General features: G+C 46.1%; 1 protein-coding gene across 4 annotated transcripts in view; it reads right to left on the reverse strand.

Moving 5' to 3' along the window:
* Nucleotides 1-22,150, reverse strand: part of OGDH (oxoglutarate dehydrogenase) — a 67,322-nt gene that overhangs the window by 20,482 nt on the left and 24,690 nt on the right. Inside the window, exons 3-7 of one of the 4 annotated variants that reach the window (XM_043463462.1) lie at nucleotides 19,153-19,344; nucleotides 17,049-17,151; nucleotides 10,993-11,037; nucleotides 3,208-3,323; nucleotides 61-215 (exon numbers count right to left, since the gene is read on the reverse strand). In XM_043463462.1, the coding sequence (XP_043319397.1) occupies nucleotides 61-215; nucleotides 3,208-3,323; nucleotides 10,993-11,037; nucleotides 17,049-17,151; nucleotides 19,153-19,344 (611 nt within the window). Of the gene's footprint in view, nucleotides 1-60; nucleotides 216-3,207; nucleotides 3,324-10,992; nucleotides 11,038-17,048; nucleotides 17,152-17,274; nucleotides 17,366-19,152; nucleotides 19,345-22,150 lie in introns of all 4 variants that reach the window. The other 3 variants (XM_043463463.1, XM_043463464.1, XM_043463465.1) reach the window with 3 other exon arrangements.

Consider the following 22,150-nt stretch of genomic DNA (forward strand, 5'->3'; position numbering starts at 1 on the left):
AACCCACCCAACCCCATCAACAGAGTGTACCACACAGACGGGACCAGTGCAGCCCTGTACCTGGTGGAGCGCACGAGCCGGGCCAGCAGGGTCCGCTTCTCCTCATTGGTGAACTGCATGACCCCAGGTGTCTCGAATTTCTGCCGGATCCACTGGCACTGCTCCAGGTCATTGATGAACATGAATTCTACCCCAATGTGCTGGCAGTAGGCCATCTATATTTAATGCACACACACAAACACACAATCAAGGGGATGGTCACCCAGGTATGTTGACTGTCCACTTAGCCAGAAGGCTGGGAGGAACAGGTGGCCTCCACTTCAGATGCAGCAGAGCTAGCATCCGTGACCTGGGGCACCAGGCCTGGGCCCGCGACCTCCTCTCACTCTGAACTTGGCCATGAAATGCTTCCTCCACGTAGCATGGAGCCTAGTGGGCAGGGAGGGGAGAGTGAGAACCCCCGCGTCAAGGTATGCTCCTTTCATGGTGGGAGGACAGAATCACCATCCCGGGGACAAGGAAGCTGCTGGGCAAGGCAGCTTCTCTGACCTCAAGGTCAGACTGTGCCCAGCACTGTGAGAAAAAAAGGCCCTGTGGCGCTGGTGGATATCACAGCTCAAAGGCCACTTAACTGTAGCGGGCTTTCAAATTCTACATTCTTCTTTTAACAATTGACTCCTCTTGGGGATATCAGGTTCTACAGAAGCATGACTGCACATATACAAAAGAAAGGGTCCTGAACAGAGCAGGCACTTCGTGACACCACTCACATGTCACAGCTGGGAAGGAGGCCGTGCGTCCTGTTGAAAGCCTAGGGTGACCTGGGCAGTATGCATGCCAGGAAATCAGAGTGAGAGAAAATAGGAAAGGCACGGGAGAGTCGAGTGTCAGAGAGGCAGCCCTCTGGGAACCCCTCATGGGGACTGTGCTGAGCAGTCTCTGGCAGGGTACTGGGCTGAACTGAGGGCCCTCTCTCGTCTCTTCTGACACTGACCAGACAGAGGCACCTGCTGGGGAGCCATCTGGAGGGGCCCACACAGCCTTCCTGAGCCAAGTAATCAGCACTTCTCTCCCCTCATCACCTGCTGGCTGTCCTGGGTTCAGAATGAGGGGCCAAGAGCAAACCCCAATCAGTGTTGGAATTAAAGAAGATATGCCCTGATGTGCCACTAAATCTTAATTAATATTTTGGCCATGCCACACAGCTTGCGGTATCTCAGTTCTCCAACCAGGGATCAAACCGTGGCCACGGTAGTGACAGTGCTGAAGGCTAACCACTAAGCCACCAGGAAACACCCAACAGTAAGTTTTAGGGCCCACAAATGCCCTTGCGTGCCTTTGCAGCAGCCATGCTGACTGAGCATGCTGGGTTCTGCTTGGTGGTTCTGTTTGTGACCCTCTTTGGTTTTCACAACTAACATGGAAACTGGCCGGCACGGTGTAGGGTAAAGATGCGCCTGGGATCCCAGTGGTGGGCCCAGACCTGACACCAGGTCCCTGCTCTCTTACTCCCGCCTTCTAGAGCAGGGGTGAGCACCTCTGCACCTTAGCTCTGTGATAATGAAACAAAGGGACATTTGCCTGAACTCAAATAAAGGCCAACCACAACACTCTCGCTATCACCCTAGCCAAGAGATGAAAAGAGGAAATGGAGCTGGGAAAGACCTTAATGTTTAAGGTATTTTCACTAACCCCAAACCCTATTTCCCTGATGATACTTCACATGATAAACTGGGAACTTCTAAACTGGATATACAAGAAGCCCAGGGATGGGGTGTGAGGGCCTGCCTACCCTGACTTCAGAGCCAGGGGGGATCACCACTTCCACCTGAGCTGTATAGCTCCCTGATCTACTGAGCTGCAGAAGATGGCATATTTCTGCACAAACACACTTGAGAAAACACAGCCCAGACACAAAGTTTGTAAACATGAACCTGGAACCTTCTTCCATGAGCTTAAAATGGATGAGTCTTCCTTGGGACCCAAGTTTGAGTTGCAAGCCTAGAAGACAGGAAAGGAAGGGGTGGAAGGAGACAGGAGGGGTGAGGAAGAGGGAGAAGGAAGGGAAAGGCAGAGGGAAGGGAGGGGGGAGGGGGGCTCCCTCCTCATCTTTACACACTGAGGCAGGAGAACCCCGCCCATGCTCCTTACACCTGACTTATGTCTGATGGGGCAATATTTCCACTACTGAACAATTGAAAGCTCAAAGGAAACTATTAGGTCAAAAACAGTATGCTTCCATCATTACCAACATGAATTCAGCTATTAACTTGGAACACACAGTTACTGGGCTCCTGGATCATGTTTTGTCTTTCTTGTCTTGGCTCAGTCCCCAGAAGGGAAGGGCAGGGAGTTTTAGGTGCTGACTCTTAACTTCTCTACCTTAAGAAGACAAGAAATTGCACTTGTTCTAAATTTTCAAAGAGCTACAAGTTGACTATTATGTCACGGGACCAAGACCACACTGAGTTCTGTCAGGTCACATGGCAGCCTAGTATATGCACATATCACGTGTAAACATACCTAACACACCATCGTCGGGTAACTTTACACAATATCTGTAAACCATGAGAATGAGGTATTCCATGCTAGCACAAGTTGGAATGGGAGGCTTTCTTGGAAGAGCCCTGGACGTGGGGCCCTCTGGGGACAGGGGTGCTATGGCTGGGACCCCTAGAGTACAGGCCCAACTGTCCCACAAGAGCCCAACTCCTGGGCTCTGGCACTGACTGAAATGAGAGCTGAGCAGGGCTCTCTGCCCCTTTCAAATGCTCGGATCAGGACAAAGGGAGACTCAAGCAGTCGCCTGCAAACACAGCTATGTGTCCCAATCTCTAGGAGATTTGTAAAAATGCATATTTCCAGGCTCCAAAACCAGAACTGACTCAATTGGTTGTGGGTGGGCCAGGGCTTTCCCTAGGTGTTTCTATTCAAGCAGGCTTGCAAATAGCAGTCTTTGTTTACCTAATGCTTTAGGACACATTTTTTTTAAGTCTTAGAAGCAAATTCTGCCTTTTGTTTTTATGGTTGATTGTAAAAATACAAAAACATGGATTTTCATCAATAAAATGGCAAAAAAAAAAAGTTTCCTCCCTTACATTAAAAAAAATATATAGGATCAAGGGAAAGAAAACCACTTAGTTCGGAGGCTTCCACAAGTTTTCACAAGTTCCCTGGAGCTTTCGGGAAACAGCCCAGCTTTCTCACCTCCAGGCGTCGGATGATCTCTCGCAGAGGAAGAGCGGACTCCTGCCCTCCAATGAACGTGGTGGTGGGCAGGTGGAAGACCTTGTCCAGGTCAGACTCATCCAGACCGTAGAATCCTGCGTGGGGGAGGAGAGAGGGGCACAGCCACACGGGGGCCACAGTTTAGGAAAAGGGGAAGGGACTCCCCAGAGGAGAGAAAAGAGAACAGAAAAATCATAAAACCTCTGTTATATGTGAAAATAAATACTATCTTATAGCCAGAGACACAAACTTAAGCAACAAACCAAGCTGAGTATATTACTGGCATCATAGGAAAATGAGAATAAAGTTCATATTACACATATATTAGTCCAGTGCACCAATTATTCATAATTTAGAAACAAGTGTATTTCAAGGTCCCAAAGACACAAAGCAGTTTAGGTTTGAAAAGGCATTAGGTAAGTCAATCAGAAAGCAAATGAAAAATAGTTAAGGAGAAAATTCAAGTAGAAAATGAGGAACTGGATTAGAACTAGGTCACCTATGTCTTAATGGCAAGAACATTTGTTGGTGGTGAGTGACAGGAAGCTAGGAGACTGAGAAGTGAGGGACAGTCACCAAGAAGCCAAGGGGCCTGCAGGGAGAGCTGCCGGGCAGCAGGGCAGAGGCTCCCACAGCCATCTGATGAAGGATGGCGCCTTCTCCTGGAAGAACTCCCAACTGCACATAAAGAACCATTCTCCAAACAGCACTTGGCATTCACAGATCTGATGCTCGTTCTCCCCAGTCCAATACTGACACATATGTACTGACTAATCGCTAAAGAATTTACTGTATCACTGACTATCACCGAATCATCATTGCTATCTGCTGAGCACCACGAGCATGGTGCCTCTCCATCTGAAAGCATATTTCAAGCTGATAAACACATGGTTCAGGGGCTTTTTCCCAGGCATCACACGCTTGTTTCATGTTGCAGTAATTATCAAAGGGGAAGAGACCTGGAGGAAAACTGTCAGGGGACACTACCTTAGGCACCCTACCCCTAGAACACTGGCTGGAGTGAGGAAAGCTGCAGTTCACAATCCCAGACTTCATGAAACATGAAGCTCTAACCGAGCACCCACAGTCTCCAACACCTCACTGCAAGGTAAGACATTCTCCCATTTCTTGACCTAATTAAGTGTAAATAAGAAACACGGCCCAGTAAGGGACTCAAGCAGGTGCCTGCAAACACAGCTGTGTATCCAAATCTCTGGAGAATCTGGGAGAGTTGTAAAAATGCATATTTCCATGTTCTAATGCCAGACCTTGACTCAACTGGTCATGGGTGGGCCATGAAGCTCCCTTTCCTAAGCTGGGTTGGGAATGACAACCTTTGTTCATCTAATGCTCTTGGGAATGACTACCTTGATTCAGCTAACGCCCTAGGATCCTTTTTTATTTTCTTAATTTTAAAAGCAAAAGCAAATTCTGTTTTTCAACTGCTCCTCCCCCCTTTTAAAATTAAAACAAAAACAACCTAGTCTTTTCACCTTGGGGTGGTGGTAGTGATGGTTGAGTGGCTTGGTTACGCTATGCACCTGTTTCCTGCTGTTATTCTATCAAGAATGAGGATGGGCCATCACATGGGTCTGATAAAGCGTGGCCCTGGCCATTCATAGCCCAGCTCTCAGCGTTTAGGAGGAAAACCAGAGTTACTTGGCGGGGGGGGCACTTTTCCTAGCTGGTGGAAACATTCAGCAGTGGGGGCTCAGGGAACCAGAGTATCCAAAGAGAGCATACTCTGTCGGGAACACTTTGATTGTGGAGTTAACCAGGTGACCTGTGTGTCCCAGAGAAGAACGTGGGCTTGTTGTGGAGCCCTCAGCCTCACTGTATGTGTGATGCTTCACTTCCCCAACCCTGAACTGATCATTCTTGGGCTCAGTTACTTGGATCATTACTGAACTTCAAAGTTGCTAGCCCTGCTTCTGAGTTCCTCAGTCATTTGATAACTTAAATCTACAGATGTCGGCTTCTGGGAAGGTAGCACAGACATATTCCTACCTATTCTCCCACTAAGTGCAACTAAAAACCGCAGATATCGCATACAAAACAAACCTAAGACGATGCCAAAGGGTGGAGTAAAAGGCTGACCATCCAAGGAGGTCCCTTGGGTTTCCTTTTGGGCTCCCATATCCCAGACCTGGAGCGAAGAACATGGAAACTTCTACCGGTGTAGATTTTAAAAAAGCCCCAATAAAAGCTGCTCTCTTTAAAGAACCAGGAGAAGGGCATCCTAGCAGAGCAGAAAACTTCTAGACCATGACTGCTCTATTCCACCCAAACGTACATAACACACTGCAGCGCCATCGACACCCATGCCAGGCTACAATGCACTCTGACCTCTGACCCTACTTAAAGCTTTCAAAGAAGGTCCAAGAGGAAGCCCAAATTTTCATTCTCTCTGGGAGGGAATGCACTAGTCCATTCTCCTACCCCAAAGTCAACAGAGACTTTGGGGCCCAAAACATCCATTCCCATGGGGGAGTAACTAGGGGGGCCCCTCCCTACCACAGCAGTATTCGGAGGAGCCCTGCTATAACAAACATTTAAACAAGATCCCAAGTCTCGTAATACCCAAAATGTCCTGGTTTCAATATTAAAAAAAATCACTTATAACAAGGACCAGGAATATATCAGATTGAACGAGAGAAAATAATTGACAGGCACTAACACCAAAATGACACAGATGTTAGAATTATCTAATTAGAATTATCTCCTTCTCAAGGAGTCATTATCAAATGATTTCAGTGAGCAATTAAAACATGACAGAGACATGAAAAAAATTAAGTCTCAGTGAAGAAAGTCTCTTCAAAAATTGAAGATACAAAGAAGAACCAAATGAGAAATTCTGAAATTGCAAAATATAATAAACCAAATGAAAACTCAGTATGGCATTAGCAGGGAACAGAGGGTCAGTGAACTTAAAGGCAGAACAATAGAAATGAACCAATCTGAAGAATACAGAGAAAACAGACCAGAAAGAAAAAAGGGAACAAAGTGCTGGGGACATGTGATGCTGTGACAAAAGATTTCAAAGTTGTGTTGATGAATCCCAGAAGAAGAAATAGAGGGAGGCTGAAAACGTTTCAAATATGACAAAAGACTTAATCCACAGACTCAAGCTCAGTGAACTCACAGAATAAAGCCAACGAAATCCATGTTGAAATATGTTACAATTAAACCTCTGAATTTAAAGATAGAAAAAATCTTGAAAGCAGCCAGAATATAGTGACACTTTGCCTAGAGGGCAAAACAACTTAAATAACACTGGATTTCTCTACAGAAGTCATGGAAGCCAGAATTAAGTGGCACCACATATGCCAAGAGCTGAAAAAAAGAACTGGTTCCCCAGAATCCTATATATAGTGATAATATCCTATAGAAATGCAGGAGATATCAAAACATTTTCAAATGAAAAAAAAAACTAAGAGAATCTGTCATCCTAAATGAATGGCTAAAAGAAGTTGTAAGCAGAAAGGAAATGATTATCAGAAGGAATGAGACAGGGGACTTCCCTGGTGGTCCAGTGGCTAAGACTCTGTGCTCCTGATGCAGGGGGCTTGGGTTCCACCCCTAGTTGGGGAACTAGATCCCATGTGTTGCAACTAAAGATTCCAAGTGTCACAACTAAGACACAGCCAAATAAACAAATTTTAAAAAATGAAGGAATGAGACAGGAGGAAGGAAGAAAGAATGTGGAACTAAAAAATACAGGTAAGATGAATGGATAAGGAAGCTGTGGTACATATACACCATGGAATATTACTCAGCCGTTAAAAAGAATTCATTTGAATCAGTCCTAATGAGATGGATGAAACTGGAGCCCATTATACAGAGTGAAGTAAGCCAGAAAGATAAAGAACATTACAGCATACTAACACATATATATGGAATTTAGAAAGATGGTAACGATAACCCTATATGCAAAACAGAAAAAGAGACACAGAAATACAGAACAGACTTTTGAACTCTGTGGGAGAAGGTGAGGGTGGGATGTTTCAAAAGAACAGCATGTATACTATCTATGGTGAAACAGATCACCAGCCCAGGTGGGATGCATGAGACAAGTGCTTGGGCCTGGTGCACTGGGAAGACCCAGAGGAATCGGGTGGAGAGGGAGGTGGGAGGGGGGATCGGGATGGGGAATATGTGTAAATCTATGGCTGATTCATATCAATGTATGACAAAACCCACTGAAATGTTGTGAAGTAATTAGCCTCCAACTAATAAAAAAAAAAAAAAAATACAGGTAAACAAAACAGACTCCTTCTCCTCCTGGGTCTTCTTAAGTATGTTTGACAATTGAAGCAAAATTTGTAATACTATCTGATGCTGTTCTGAACACATGTAGAGGAAATATTTAATATTTATATGTAAATAATATAATTTACATATTATATGTGGAGAGAATGAAGGGATATAAAGGGAGACAAGTACACTTACATGAACTGGTAAAATGATGACATTATTAAATTGTGACACGTTATGTATATGAAATATCATAGACCTACACAACCACTAAAAAGGCTAAAAGACACTAAAAACACAAAGAGATATGACTGAAAGGATTTTATACAAATAAAAATGGAATTTTAAAGTATAGGTTTAAAAACCCAGAGGAAGTCAGGAAAAAGAAAACAAAGAAACAGAAAGGGACAAACAAAATGAAGGATAAAATGGTAGACTTAAGTCATAACATATCAATAGTTAAATATAAATGATCTAAATATATTACTCAGATGACAAAGATTGACAGTGAATTAAAAAAACAGGACCCAACTATATGCTTGTCTACAAGAAACTGACTTCCCTTTAATCAGTAGTCTATAAGGTCTTACCATAAGGACTCAGAGAAAGAAGGAAAAAAAGAAAGAAAACCAACACAAAGAAAGCAGAAGTAAAGAAATAATAATAAAAAAATAGAAATAATCAAGATAAGAGCAGAAATCAATGAAATTGAAAATAGCAAAACAGAAAAATCAATGAAAGAGGTGATTGGTTCTTTGGAAAGATCAGTAATACTGACAAACCTGTAGCAGGAGAAACAAAGAAAGAAGACAAATTACCAATATCAGAAATAAAACAGGGTATCACTATAGACCCTCCAGATACAAAAAAAGATACTAAGGGAATACTATGAACAACAGACACATTTGACAACTCAGATATAAACAAATCATTCTTAGAACAGCACAAACTGCTGTTATCTACCCAGTAAGAAACAGACACTTTGAATGGCTCTGTAATTATTAAAGAAATTGAATTCATAAATATAAAAAGCTTCTGAAAAAGAAAACTCTAAACCCAGATGGTTTTGCTGGGGAATTCTACTGAATGTTTAAAGAAGAATTAATACCAATTCTACACAATTTCTTCAGAAAAGAGTGTAGGAAGAAAACTTCTCAACTTACTTTATGAAGTTAGAATTACCCTGATACTAAGAACAAAGACAGTCAGAAAAAAAAAATTATAGAACAATATCCCTTATGAATATAGATGCAGATATATATATATCTTTGTGTATATGTCTACATACACATACAGCAATATGTAAAAAGAATTATATACTATGACCAATTGAGGTTTATTCCAGCAGAGTTTGGTTTAACATTTGAAAAAACAATCAATATAATCTACCATTGATCAGGAATAAAGCAAGGATATTCATTCCCATGACTCTTGTTCAACATAGTACTGGAAGATCCAACCAGGGCATTAGGCAAGAAAAGGAAATAAAAATGAGATGATTGTCTATCCAGAAAATCCTAAAGAATCTACCAAAAAAATAGAAGTCCTAGAATAAGTGAGCTTAGCAAGGTCATAGGGTGCTACATAAACACAATCAATAGCATTTCAAGATATTAGTAACAAACAGGTGGACATTAAAATTTTCTTTTAAAAGGGAAATACTGACAGGTAAATCTAATAAAACATGTACAGAACCTGTATGCTGAAAACTACAAAAAGTTGATGAAAGAAATCAAAGATGATCTAAATAAATAAGATATACTATGTTCATGGATTGGAACACAACATAGTAAAGATGTTAATTCTCTCTAAAATTGATCTATAGGTTTAACACAATTCTTATCAAAATGTAAGAGTTTTCATAAACATAGACAAGCTTATTCTAAAATTTACAAGGAAAGAGATAGGCCTTCAGAACAGCCAAGGCAATTCTGAAAAAAGGAAAAGAAAGTTCAGCAGCTATAGTAATTAAGATGATGTGGCACTTGTGGGGAAAGACACTTATTAAGGGAAAGAATAGAGAACCCAGAAACAGACTTACCAAATAAGTCCAACTGATTTTTGACAAAAGTGTGAAAGTAATTCAAAGATAAGAAAGACAAACTTTTCAGTTAATGGTGCTGGAGCAGTTGACATTCACAGGCCAAAAACAAACCAACCTTGATCTAAACTTATCTCATCGAAGAAATGAACTCAAAATGGATCACAGACTTAAATGCTAAATGCAAAACTATAAAACCTTTAGAAAAATACAAAGGAGAACATCTTCAGGATCTAGAACTAAGAAAAGAGTTCTTAAACTTGATATGAAAAGCACGATCCATAAAAGGGAACATTGATACACTGGACTTCAGAGTTTAAAACTTTTGCTCTGTAAAGGACCCTATTAGCCAACGAACAGAAACTACACAAACGTCCTTCAATGAGAAATTGGTTAAAACAACTGTGGGACATCTATGGCAGGGAATGTTACTTAGCAAATAAGAAAAAACTGGTGTTAGAAAATCATGCTGATTGAAAAATACGAATTCCAAAATGTTACATATTGTGATTCGTAAAACATTCTTGAAATGACAAAACTATAGCAATGGAAAACAGAACAGTGGTTGCCAGGGGTCAAACGTGGGGGGAGGGGATGGAAGGAGAGTGAGTGTGGCTACAAAGGGGCAGCTGAGGTGATGCAGACACTTGTGGCTTGACTGCTGTCAGTGTCAGCATCCTGGCATGAGGTACAAGATGGTACCATTGGGGGAACTGGTTGAAAGGCACGTGAGAATGTCTCTCTTATTTTTCATATCTGTGTTTGAATCTACGATTATCTCAAAACAAAAAGTTTAATTAAAACTGGAGTCTCACAAATATTATCAGTAAGATGGAACAAAACAAGAACTTCTGAGTGACGCCTGGCATGGAAGGAAGACTGGCCACTGGGGTGAGCCACAGCAGGCAGAGGACCCCTGGGCACCCCACTCTGGATTCTTCAAAGGGGCTCTGCTCAGAACCAAGGGTCACTAAGAATTCCTTACTTCACTAAGTAACTTTTTATTAGCTCTTTAAACATGGGAAGATCAAAAGAGAAACGGTGTCAAAAATGCCCAGGAAGCAGAATCTGAAAGAATCCAGAGTCCAGTCAAAGGCACAGTGCAGGACGTGGAGGAAAGGATGTGCCAACATGCAGAACGTAGTGTGGCCTCAGGTCCCCGCTGGCTACAGCAGGAGCTAGAGACAGCCTACGCTAAAGATGGAAGCTCAGTGATGGTGACACATGTGAAGGTGAAAATGCTCTTCAGAACACAAATGGACAGAAGCAAAAATGACACGGTAAGTAGCTCTACCTGCTGGGTAACAGCTAAGTGATAGGAAAAACATATCTCAAAATAATGAACAAACTTCAAAACACTCGACAGAGTTGTGTCAACTTTCCCCAAATTGCATGCTGGGGAAAGTTGCATGTCCTGTTCAAATGAAGTCCTCAGCTCCAGAAAAGTGAAAGGCTCATTATTTTCATACCTCCTACTGTTAGCATTCGAAGTCGTTCCTTGAAAACTGCAAGATCTGAGAGGCAGAGTGGGATAGCATGGGTGAGCGCAGAGGGAAAAAGACAGGTGAGAGTTAGTTTTGGAAAAAAAAAAAAAAAAAACAACCCAAACACCCAAACCCTACACCACTGCAGTAACGGGGGGCACAAACACTGTCACAGACACAGACACTGAAGGAGAACAGGGGGATGGGTGGGTATGGTCTGAGAGTGACTTTGGTAAACATGGAAATGGTTCACAAACAGCTGGAATAAGGTGAATCTGAAGGAGGGAGAGGCTGTTTCCTGAAACTGAGAAGCCACTGCGTGGTGGTGGCCGAGACCTCCTCACGTCCCCATCCTGAACGAGTGGCTGACACAGAGCTCTCCTGGGAAGCTGAATCCACCCAGTCTAGACTGATTCGAGATGAAAAAACTGGGGAAAAGAAAATGGAGAAGCCTAGTTTTTAAGGCTCATTCCTCAGAACTGGAGCATCACGTGGCAGACTAGACCCTAAAGCTCAAGCTCCTTCTGGATTCTAAAGAGTGGAAGATGGGTCCCTGGACTCCCCTCTCGAAAAGGCAGAACCAGGATGGAGGAACTCGGCTGCTGAGAATGCAGGCCAAGAGCCACAGCTGCACACACTCCTGCCCACACCTGGAAGCTTGCCTGCACTGGTTAAACTCAAGATGTTGATCTGGACACACAAAACACCTGCTGACCCTGCTTTCCTGGGTATGTGGGCCTGATGACCAAGGGGTGAGAGCATGGTCACCAGCACTGTGGCTGCTCCCGCCTTGGCAGTGCAGCAGAAGGCCAGCCAATGCATCCTTGGATGCTGATGGCAAGAACTCTGACTCAGAGAGGACGCAGGGGCACCAGCTCTGAGTGGGTAAAGCCCTCCTCGCCCTTGAGGACAGTGAAAGACCACCAAAGACCTCGGAGCCAATGGCTCTTAAGACAATGGAACACCTGGGTTCTGCACAAAAGCAAGGATGCACTGCTTAAGGCAAGGATGAAGACTCTTCATTTATTCCTTTTAATCCTCAGAATCAAGACATAGGACCATCCCAAGCAGCCATCAGTGCTGCCTATAGGACTCCCCCCAGCCTCAAAATGAACTGTGAGTGCATATCTGTCAAAGAAACCTAAAGGCAATATGATCGAAAGCTTATAACAGTTCACTCTGGGTACTGGGCATATAGTTTTATCTGCACTTCTTGAGTATTTTAAAAATAAAATGTGAACAACAGACACAAACCAAAGGAAAGTGTTAACAGTAGATATTCTGGTTGTCACTTACAGACAGCACATGGGATTCCCTGCACCTGAGCACTTTAAAATATTTTTAAAATTTACTTCTTGATGAGCACAAGACACTCTGCTAGAGAGACAGAGCGGCTGGGATTTGGCCAAGGTGTTTCCAAGGGAAACACAGTTGGCAAGAAGCATGGATATGATGCTAGGCCTGGGTATGTCTTGGTCTGCCAGCTCCTGGGCATACAGGAAGGAGGCCACCCCTGCAGGCGACATGCACGTGCCCATCATGACCTTAGCCTGGCCTGCCCACCTGAGTCACTTGGACGATCTCATCCCAACTCTTCACTCACAGGTCTGGTGGCACCACAGGCTGCACACAGCAACCAATAAATGCTATGTAAATTGTTCTCCACTGCTCTAAAATTACTAAAGTAGATTAAAATTCAACACTATTTTTAGCTCATTCTTCCCAACCATCAAGGGGACAAAATTCAACCAGAAAGAGCACTGTGGAAGGTCAGAAGGGTAGGGAGACTTCATGTCCTGCTGTGCTGGGGATGAACTAATCCACTTAAAGTAGCAAAAACGTTGCCATAACTTGGACTTCTGAATTGTCCTTTAAACTATGTAACTCAAGTTCATTTCCTAAGATTGACAATTTGCAAACACTAATCGTAAACAGAAGTTTCATGCCTTCTTTAGTTTTATTTACAGAATTTGTTTTGAGTTCTCCTTTAATTATGTTTCAATTTGATATTTAAGTACATTTCAATCTTTTTTTTTTTGTCACCGTGAATAGTTATACTACAGAATCCATACAGAAACCACTTGATGGCATTTTAAAGCTGGAATCTAACTCAAATGCTGCACTTGGAAGAGGACAGCAAATTGAGGGTGAGAATTAACAAGAACTTTCTCCACATCCTCACCCTGCCCAGGGCAGTCCCGCTTGGCCCAGAGACAAGACTTCCTGATGCCCCTCCCCACCCCAGCGAAGCAAGGACTGGAGCCAGAGAAGGACTGGAGGCCCAGAGGTGAGAGTGCGCAGGCTGCCTGCAATTGATTGGTTTCTACTTAAGGTGGCAACAACTCTGACCCCTGTCAAAAGCCACACTCTTGGTCCTTCCTTAGGGTCAACCAGGAGAGGCCTTGCTAGGAAACCTGATCTGGCTTGGAGACTTCCAGCACCGCCCCTAGGGAGGAATGTGGATCATGTGACCAGGCATCTCAGGTTGGAGCTCCCAACCCTCCTCGACTGTATGGGTGGTTGACTCAGCCTGGTTTAAGTTAAGATGCACTTCTGGGGACCTGGAACCCAGCCCCTAACATAACACATCCTGGCAAAAGGTCTCCTGCTCCTAGCAGTCACTGCACAATTCTAGAGTATAACCCACACCTAAAAAAAATCCAAACTGTTCTAACGTTAATTTTTAAATTTTCATAATAAATAATAAATCACTAACCCCACCATCTCAACTATATCTGTGCTGCATTCACAGTACAGTCTGTGTGCACACGTCTGCTGGGATCACCTTGGAGCTCTGCCTGGCAGCCGAGTCTGCGGTCTACCTGCTACCTGATAATTCTCTCTTCTCTCCACATGTCACTGCAAGGGTTGTGAGTATTTGGGCAAGAACTCAGTAGAAACTTTTCACATTTTCCACTTTATTTAAAAAACTCTGAGGGGGACATCAGCCCTGCTCGCCCTGCATATCTGTGCTGGCCAGCACTGCCCTTGGGAACGGCTTTCTGCCTTCAACCAGGGCCGGAAGCTGCTCCTCTACCCCTGTGCTGCCTCAGTCACACTACCAAGTGCCCTCAAATGGATGGGGAGTAGTCACCGCCTGGGCCGTGGCTTCCCCACAAGGGAATGGAGGAATTCCGCAGAGAGAGGAAAGACAGCTGGCAGTGCCGTGAGAGGGATGCAAGCCTGAGGACAGCGCTGTGTGACACGGCACACCCCTGCCGTCACTCACCCACCAGACCACCACGCGGGCCACACTCACCGTGCCGCGTGAGCTAGCCTGCTTTCTTGTCACTCAGGCTTCACCCCAGTCCTTTCTACTGACTGCGGCACCAACTCTGGGTTATTTGTTCCATTGCTCTATTTCTAAATATCCATTTTTTTCTAGAGACATCAGCAGCTATTTATCTCAAAAGACTGTTAATAATCACTGTAGCTCACACCTTCAGGGAACTTAGTAAGCTCCAGGCACTATTTTAAGGAGTTTATTTAATACTGCAACAACTTTACTGGTGAGAAGACAGAGCTAGTCCTGGCAGAGACCGGCTTTCCACATAGGAAGCTGGCTTGAGCTCAGGCCTGAGGGTTGGATGAGACGATGGGCAGGAGAGCACTCCAGGGACTGTCCAGTGTCCCCGAACAGAGTGATCCTGTTGATCCAGATGTTTTTGTAAAGACCTACATACATCAAGGGTGAGATAATTCAAGACTAATTTTCCTACAGATTCAAATATCAAAACATACTGGGTTTACACTATTTCCATGACTTTTCTATCACACTATTTTGAATTCTCAGGATGAGAGGCACTTTTCTTCTGCAAAGGAGGGGCTGCTCCTCAACTTTCTCCTGATGTTTCTGACGGACTCCCAGCCAGAGGATGAGCTCAGGAAGCTCTGGGGCCACCTCTGTGTGTCTCTGGTTTATAACACCCTCCTGCTGCTTCACCCTCACTGTGTTGATGCTGAACCTTAATGGAAGCACAGATACTTGGGGCACTGTTTCAGAGATGACTGTAAGGGGAGATCAAGACGGCCTAGAAAGGACCCGAAAGAACGACAGAGGCCCTACCTCTGCGCCTGCCCCCCGAGAGCTATGAACTGAGGAGGTGGGCAGCATCAACAGGGCTGGGGGCTCTCAGGCTTCACAGACTCCTGGGCTGGGACAGCCTGGGGGCTTCCAAGAAACCCTTGCGGGAGCCTGTCGGCCACGGTACATCCCACCCTGACTGGCCTCAGGCAGGACAGACAGGAGCTCTAGGCTCCCCAGGCAGTTCCAGTGAGTTGGGAACCACTAGGAAAGGTCTGAGCAGATATCAAGAACCTGGCAATCAGGGATGGCACAAGAACAGGGAAGATGCAGTATCAGACACCCCCCACCCCCGCCCCATGCCTTTCTCGTTTAAATGCTTGACTGTGCACAGGAACACCAGCCTCTGTGGCCCATGCCCTGCCAGGCCCCACAGTCAGGGTCCTTCTCCAGGGCACAGGATCTTGAGCTATTCCTCAGGCAGCCAGTGCTTGTGGGCTTGCAGGCCTCCCAGGTGGGGTGGGGGCGGGAGGTCTGCCCTGCCCCGAGCACCTGGCGGTGGTGCCGATGGGCTTCAGCACAGATGAGTCCCGGCTGGGTGGGGTCTGGGTGCTCTGGGGGCTATGTGGTAAGGAGGAGGAGAGAGACTCCAGGTGTCATGGGGGACAGTGGAGAGAAAAGCCCACCTCTGGGGTGCACAAAGCTGTCATCACTCAATAAAGCAGCAGGATTCAACTCACATCCGGTCAACAATCTGGACTGGCCCTATTTTATATTCAGAAGAGTTGATCTAATCTTTCTTCCAAAACCTTTGTGCAGTTACAAAGTAGAAGAAACCCTGTATCCCCTAGGAGTGTTTCCAAAATGAAGACAGAGCAGAGACAAACCTCTAACAGCCATCCTGGGGCCAATGCTATTTGAACTCCAGTATTACCTGACTAAGGGCTTCCCTGGTGGCTCAGACGGTAAAGCATCTGTCTGCAATGCAGGAGACCCAGATTCAATCCCTGGGTTGGGAAGATCCCCTGGAGAAGGAAATGGCAGCCCACTCTAGTATTCTTGCTTGGAAAAATCCCATGGACGGTGGAGCCTGGTAGGCTACCTTCTACAGGGTCGCAGAGTTGGACACGACTAAGTGAGACCTCCAGTATTACCTGACTAGCTTTTCTCAACTCACAACCCAGACCCGCCTCTGGGGGGCGTTACGGAATGTTATTCAGGGGAGGCAAATTCTGTCCCCTCCCAGAGCAGCGTCAGGCAGGTAGGTAATCATCAGTTTTATTAGCATGCACAGTGTTCCTCGTAAACAACCTGGCCATTTAAAAATTAGTCACGTCATCATTTCTGTAGCACAGGTTAGCAGCACGGTGACTTAGAGCAGGTTAACTTCTGAAAGCGACCACAGGTGTGAGCCCCACCCGGCCCCTGTGCTCACGACAGAGGGGGTGCGGGGGTCATGGCTACAACCGCCTGTGTGCCACATGCGCCTCCCTGCACGCGGGATGCCTTCCAAAGTTTCCTCAGTGTGATCACCGGCATTTGAGAATCGAGACACCCCAACTGCACCCCTTGCTCTGGAATTCGCCCCATCAAAGGCAGGCTGCACTGTGCTTCAGGGCATGTGACGATTCTGAGCAAGGTCCCATCTGGGCACAGGCTGCACTGCCCCGAGATTTGGAAACCGAAGCCAGATGTGCTAGTCCCTGGAATATCCTGGGGACCCGCCTGCCTGGGTAGGTCATGTCTTCTCTGTGCCACTAACCTTTTCTGCCCCCAAATTTCACTTTCCAATTTTCAGGCTTAGACAATTGAGTTCATATGATCTGGCTGAAAAGCTGAGATTAAAAATAACTTGCCCAAAACTCACTAAGGCTGCATAACTTATAAATGTCAAGTGATCAGAACGAAGGAAACTTAAGAGTCTTTCCCTTTCGCCTGTGGACGTCCTGGCTGCCACGAGCTGGGACACACAGAGAGGCGCCAAGCAGCGCAGCGCCGGCCGCCCTCAGACCCTCACCAAGTTTGTCTGTGGATGAGATAATATCAGCGGGCACGGAGGAGTCCAGATCAGCATCCAAAATTCCCAGGGGGTCCAGCTGTGCTACATGGTGCCCTCGTATCTACGAATGGGCCAGCGATGGAGAGGGAAGGACACACACAAAAGGACAGGAGAAAAAAAAGAGGGAAGGGGTAAAAAAAAAGTAAAATTACATTAAAATTAGTGTTTACAGATTCATTCTCACCCACGTTTGAAGAAACAGTTACTGGAGCATCATCAAAATTTACACAACTAATTCCGAGAGGATCAAGTTTTGCAATGTGGTGACCCCTGACCTGGAAGCAATAATACAAGCAGTCATTAAGCAGGTCCTGTGGGCTGTGAGGGGGGTAAAAGTTACAATTGATCAAACCTTTCCTTGAGAGCACCAATTAACCCAAAAATAAGCCTTAGAATAGTTTGTTTTAAAGCACTATTGGGCACAAAAGGCTTCACAGGTGGCTCTAGTGGCAAACAACCCGCCTGCCAGTGCAGGAGACATAAGAGATGCAGGTTCAATTCCTGGGTTGGGAAGATCTCCTGGAGAAGGGCCCGCAACCCACTCCAGTATCCTTGCCTGGAGAATCCCATGGACAGAGGAGCCTGGGGGGTTACAGTCCATGGGGTCACAAAGAGTCAGACGTGACTTAGCATGCAGGCATTGAGCATAAAAGCACTTCTATAAAAAAAGGGATAAACTTCTCAGGTTATGATAAACCTGGAAGTCTAAAAGGACCCATTTCCTGGGATCCTGACACAGCCTTCCTGGATAAACAGAAATGGGAAATGCTTGGGACTTTAACTCGAGTGTGAAAGCCACTCAGCTGAGAACAGCCTGAAGTCCCTCAGGAAGGTGCAGGTGGCGCTGCTGTAGGGCCAGGGCAGCAAGCACAAGAGTAGGCAGCGGCACCAGGACCACAGCGTCTGATCAGAACCCTTTACAAACAAAAGACAGGGAAAATCCCTCCCAACTTCCAAATGGGTGTCTTTAAGTCTTGGACATTTTATCCACAGTTTCCTGCTAGCAATTTGGGAAGAGGAACAGTTCTTATGAAGTCACTGAAAGACTGCAGAAATGACTGAGGCTGAATGAGTCAGGCAGTGGTCAGCACACACCAGCTGTGCCTCTCTTCTGTAGAAACGCCTGCTGTGAACAGCACCTCAGAGCACACGGCTATCTGTTCTCACTTGCCCTGGGGAGAAAGCCTGACTTGCCAGGCTCCCCCAGCAGGACAGATCCACTCTGTGCTGCCTGTCCTGACACTTGTGGCAACTGACCAGGTAGGCAGAGGAGAACAGTCCATATGGCTGTTTCCAAGAAAGAGAACAGTGGAGGGATGAGGACTCCACAGTGGGACTCCCCTGCCAGGTTGCAGCGATGCCAGGAGAGGCAGCAGGGGAGCCTAGATTCTGGGGGCCCCCAAAAGGGCTGCTCCGGGCCCAACTGTTCCTCTTCTCCTCCTGAGAACTACTCACAGAGCAGATGGTAAGATCTGAATCCCAGGCTCTTCTCCATGCCAGGTAGATATCCTGGAAGGGGCTTCTGGGCTCTGAGCAAGGCCATGGAATCCACTGGTTCTGCCTGACCCTCCTCCAATGGGAATGCTCGTGGAGAGATGGCCCCTCTGGAGGCTCAGCTGCCCCTTCCTGCTTTTCCCTGCTTCCATGGGCTCTGCTTCTGTCCCCAAACCCTACAGGTTTACCTTCTCTTTTTGTATTTGGGCATTAGCAACTGAGAAGGGGCAGTGCCTGAGGGAGCAGCATACCCTCGGGGTCACCGCTCCCTCCTGGGGATCAGCAGTTCCCTGGCCACGTGGGCATGGAGTGAGCTTCCCTGCCCACAAATCATTCCTGCCAACCCATGGAAAGAAACACAGACAGGCGCCATGGGTGGCAGAGGATCTGCTCAAATGGCAAGAGGATGTCTGGGCTCCTTTTCTCTTTGTCATATTTCATTTTTGCCTCCCTCCATCCCCAGAGCAGGGAGAGAGTACCTAGCGTTTGGTGGGGGGTGAAAGTTAAATGACCACCTTCACTGGGTTGGCGAGGTGCTGTCACGGATGGCCGCCCACCGCCACCTTACCTGGTAAGCCCTGATGAGCGACTGCACTGCCAGGTGATCCTCCACCAGCTTGTCCACGTTGGGCTGGGCCTCCACCAGGGGCTGCGCTCTGGCCACAGCTGACAGGGAGCCCGGGCTCAGGGGGAGTGGGCTCTGGTAGGCGGTGCCTGGGGGCGCTCCGGCATTGGTGTTTCGGAAAAAAATGTCCCACGACTGAAGACAAAGAGGGAATACACGTGTCACTCCACTGCTCCCTTAAGGCCTAGGATGCATTTTTAGCCAAAAAGAGAACCTCTCTTGGCAGGTAAGTCTTGATTATGTCCAGCTACCAGTAGGCTGGTTGGGTCAACGTCTTCATACTCTGGACAGCCTGCTTCTACACTCCAAGGGTGGGTCTTTCAGAGGCTGGGTCCCTGCTTTCATCATTTCTTCGTGATGGGCCTCCTCACCCAACCCCATGACGCACATACCCTCCCATCAAAACCCTCAAGGCCCAAGGCCAGGCACCTCTGCCCCACTTGCGTGTGCCAACTGCTTCCACACGGGCAGCCCAGGAGTGGGTGACTGGAGGCCTTCCTGCCCCATCTGTCCCCTCCTGGTTATCTAGCAGACCAATGCTCTTGGCATTCCTGCCTGAAGGGCTACAACTGCTCCAGATCCTCAAACCCCCATTGAACCTCCTGAGGGGGACAGAAGGTATTTAGGGCTGCTTTCTGGACTCCAGGGGCTTGGCACAGCCTTTAGGGCCCAGGCCTAACTGCTCATGCTCACTCCCTGAACACAGAACAGAATCGGGGCCTGTATGTGAGAGGCAGTCCAGGGCTCAGATGTGTGAAGCCTCAAGGGTCCCCTCACTGACCCCTAGAGAAATAGCCATGTCTGTGCTTTAGGAGGCTGCTCAGGAGTTAAGAGCTCAGGTTGTGTTGTCAGGAGCAGAACCTTAATTCTGAGCTTTGAGATCTTGGTAAATAACCTAAATTTATGTGCTCAGTTTTTTTCATTTGTAAGATGAGGACAAAAAGAAAAAAATCTATATTCTTTACAGTTTTTTTTTTTTTTTTAAATAAAGACTAAAGGCATTCAGCACACAATCTGGTAGGCAGTTCATATTACTGGTAATAACTGATAATACTACTGGCTTCAATTTCCTATGTGCTAATGTGAACTAACTCCTCTTCCTATTATTTTTGACTATTTTGTGTAGGATTCTTTTTTTTTTTTTTTTGGTCAATGCTGTGTGGCTTGTGGGATCTTAGTTCCTGACCAGGGATTGAAATTGTGCCCCTTGCAGTGGAAGTTCGGGGTCCTAACTACTGGAATGCCAGGTAACTCCCTGATTCAATTTATAATTTGCACAGATACTGTGAACTATAATAGTTTATCTTAGATGAAGATGTGAGGTTTTAAAAAAATGTAGAGGTCAGAAAAACTAAGATTTAATAAACCTTCATTGCAAAAAAATATATATAGTAAAACTCAAGCAGTTTAGACCCTGGAGAAGGAAATGGCAACCCACTCCAATATTCCTGCCTGGAAGATCACATGGACAGAGAAGCCAGGTGGGCTGCAGTCCATGGGGTCACAAAGAGTCGGACACGATTTAGCAACTAAATGACAAGAAGCAGTTTAGAAACGTGAAAACACTGTCTTTCTTCTCTGCCATGCGTTCTTCCAGTTTCTAAGATTCTTCTGTCAATGAACTCTGGTGAGACTCCTTGAAAAATCTGGAGAGGAGAAACGACTAGATTTGTGTGCACCTTCCTAGTAAATGCGGCCAAGATGTTGTTCAGATGGGTTTGTCTGGGAGCTTGCACAGGTACCAAATGGGTCTGTGTCTGGGCAGAAACCTGGAGATTGGTCCTGAAGATCTTCTGGCTTTTTCAGGCAGGTTCTTTACGACGCGTAGACAGATGACTTGGACAGTCCAAGAGACGGCTGCGTGCTACTGCCAGTCACAACCCTCTTGGGATGGGCATCGGCCTGGAACATCAGCAGCCCAGCCTCTCACTAAAAGTGTTTCTGAGGGGAGTGCTCCAGAACATTTATATCATTCTACAATAAGAACATATTCCTTTTGTACTCAGAAAAATTAATTAAAAAAAAATCCAACTATTAGGGAGATGATTATACAACATGGTAAATACATGAAAAAACAGAACTGTATACTTTTTATGTGAATTCTATCTCAGTAACAATTTTAAAATGCTTTAACAAATCTCACTATTCAAAGTTTTATTGTTTTTACCGTTCTAGTTACTTTTTAGTTTGTCAGTTGATGGTAGAAGGGAGATCTGGGGTTCTCTTGTGGCGCCAGCCATAACACTGACCGTAGAGAACATCACATCATGCAACCTGACAACCAAGGGCATTCTTCATCTAGGGCATGGAATCCCAAGACCAATCTCTCCCTCTGAGTTCTCTAACAGGAGTAAAAGCAGTATGTCACCAGAGAAAGCAACTGACTTACTCCTGTGAGAGAAAAAGAGAGGATGTCTCAGGATCAGCAGCCTAGGGCAAGGTAAGGCTGCCCCGAGCTCGGCATCCACCTAGTTCCTTATGAGAGCCTAAGGAGCAGACATGCTGAACACCCCCCCAAACATTTCCAACTTTGTGGAGCTTGAACAGCAGGCCATGCAAGCTCCACGCATTCTGGGAGCAGCTCTGGCCCAGGGCTCTCTGTGGCTCCCACCCATGCCTCCAGTAACCGAGGGCCTGGACTACAAGGAGCCCTGCTGACATAGCAGGCAATAGGGCAAGAGTCAGCCCAGCCTTGCACGCCAAGAACTAACAGCCTTGTAAAACCCGATCTAGTTTCTACTTTGCCCCCAGCTGGTTCTGGCACTGGAGTCCCCACCCTTACCTGTGTCTACACTAAGTCCTGTTATGGACACACACCCTGGGGCTGTAAGGGGGGGTGGGGCCAAGCCTCTGAGCAGCACACTTCCTTCAAGCCTTAAACACCTTCTTCTGCCTCACAGAATACATGAAGATGTGTCTGAAATGCAGTGGCAATTGCCCA

The sequence above is a fragment of the Cervus canadensis genome, chromosome 3, assembly GCF_019320065.1.
Source record: "Cervus canadensis isolate Bull #8, Minnesota chromosome 3, ASM1932006v1, whole genome shotgun sequence".
In the NCBI taxonomy this organism is placed as follows: Eukaryota; Metazoa; Chordata; class Mammalia; order Artiodactyla; family Cervidae; genus Cervus; species Cervus canadensis.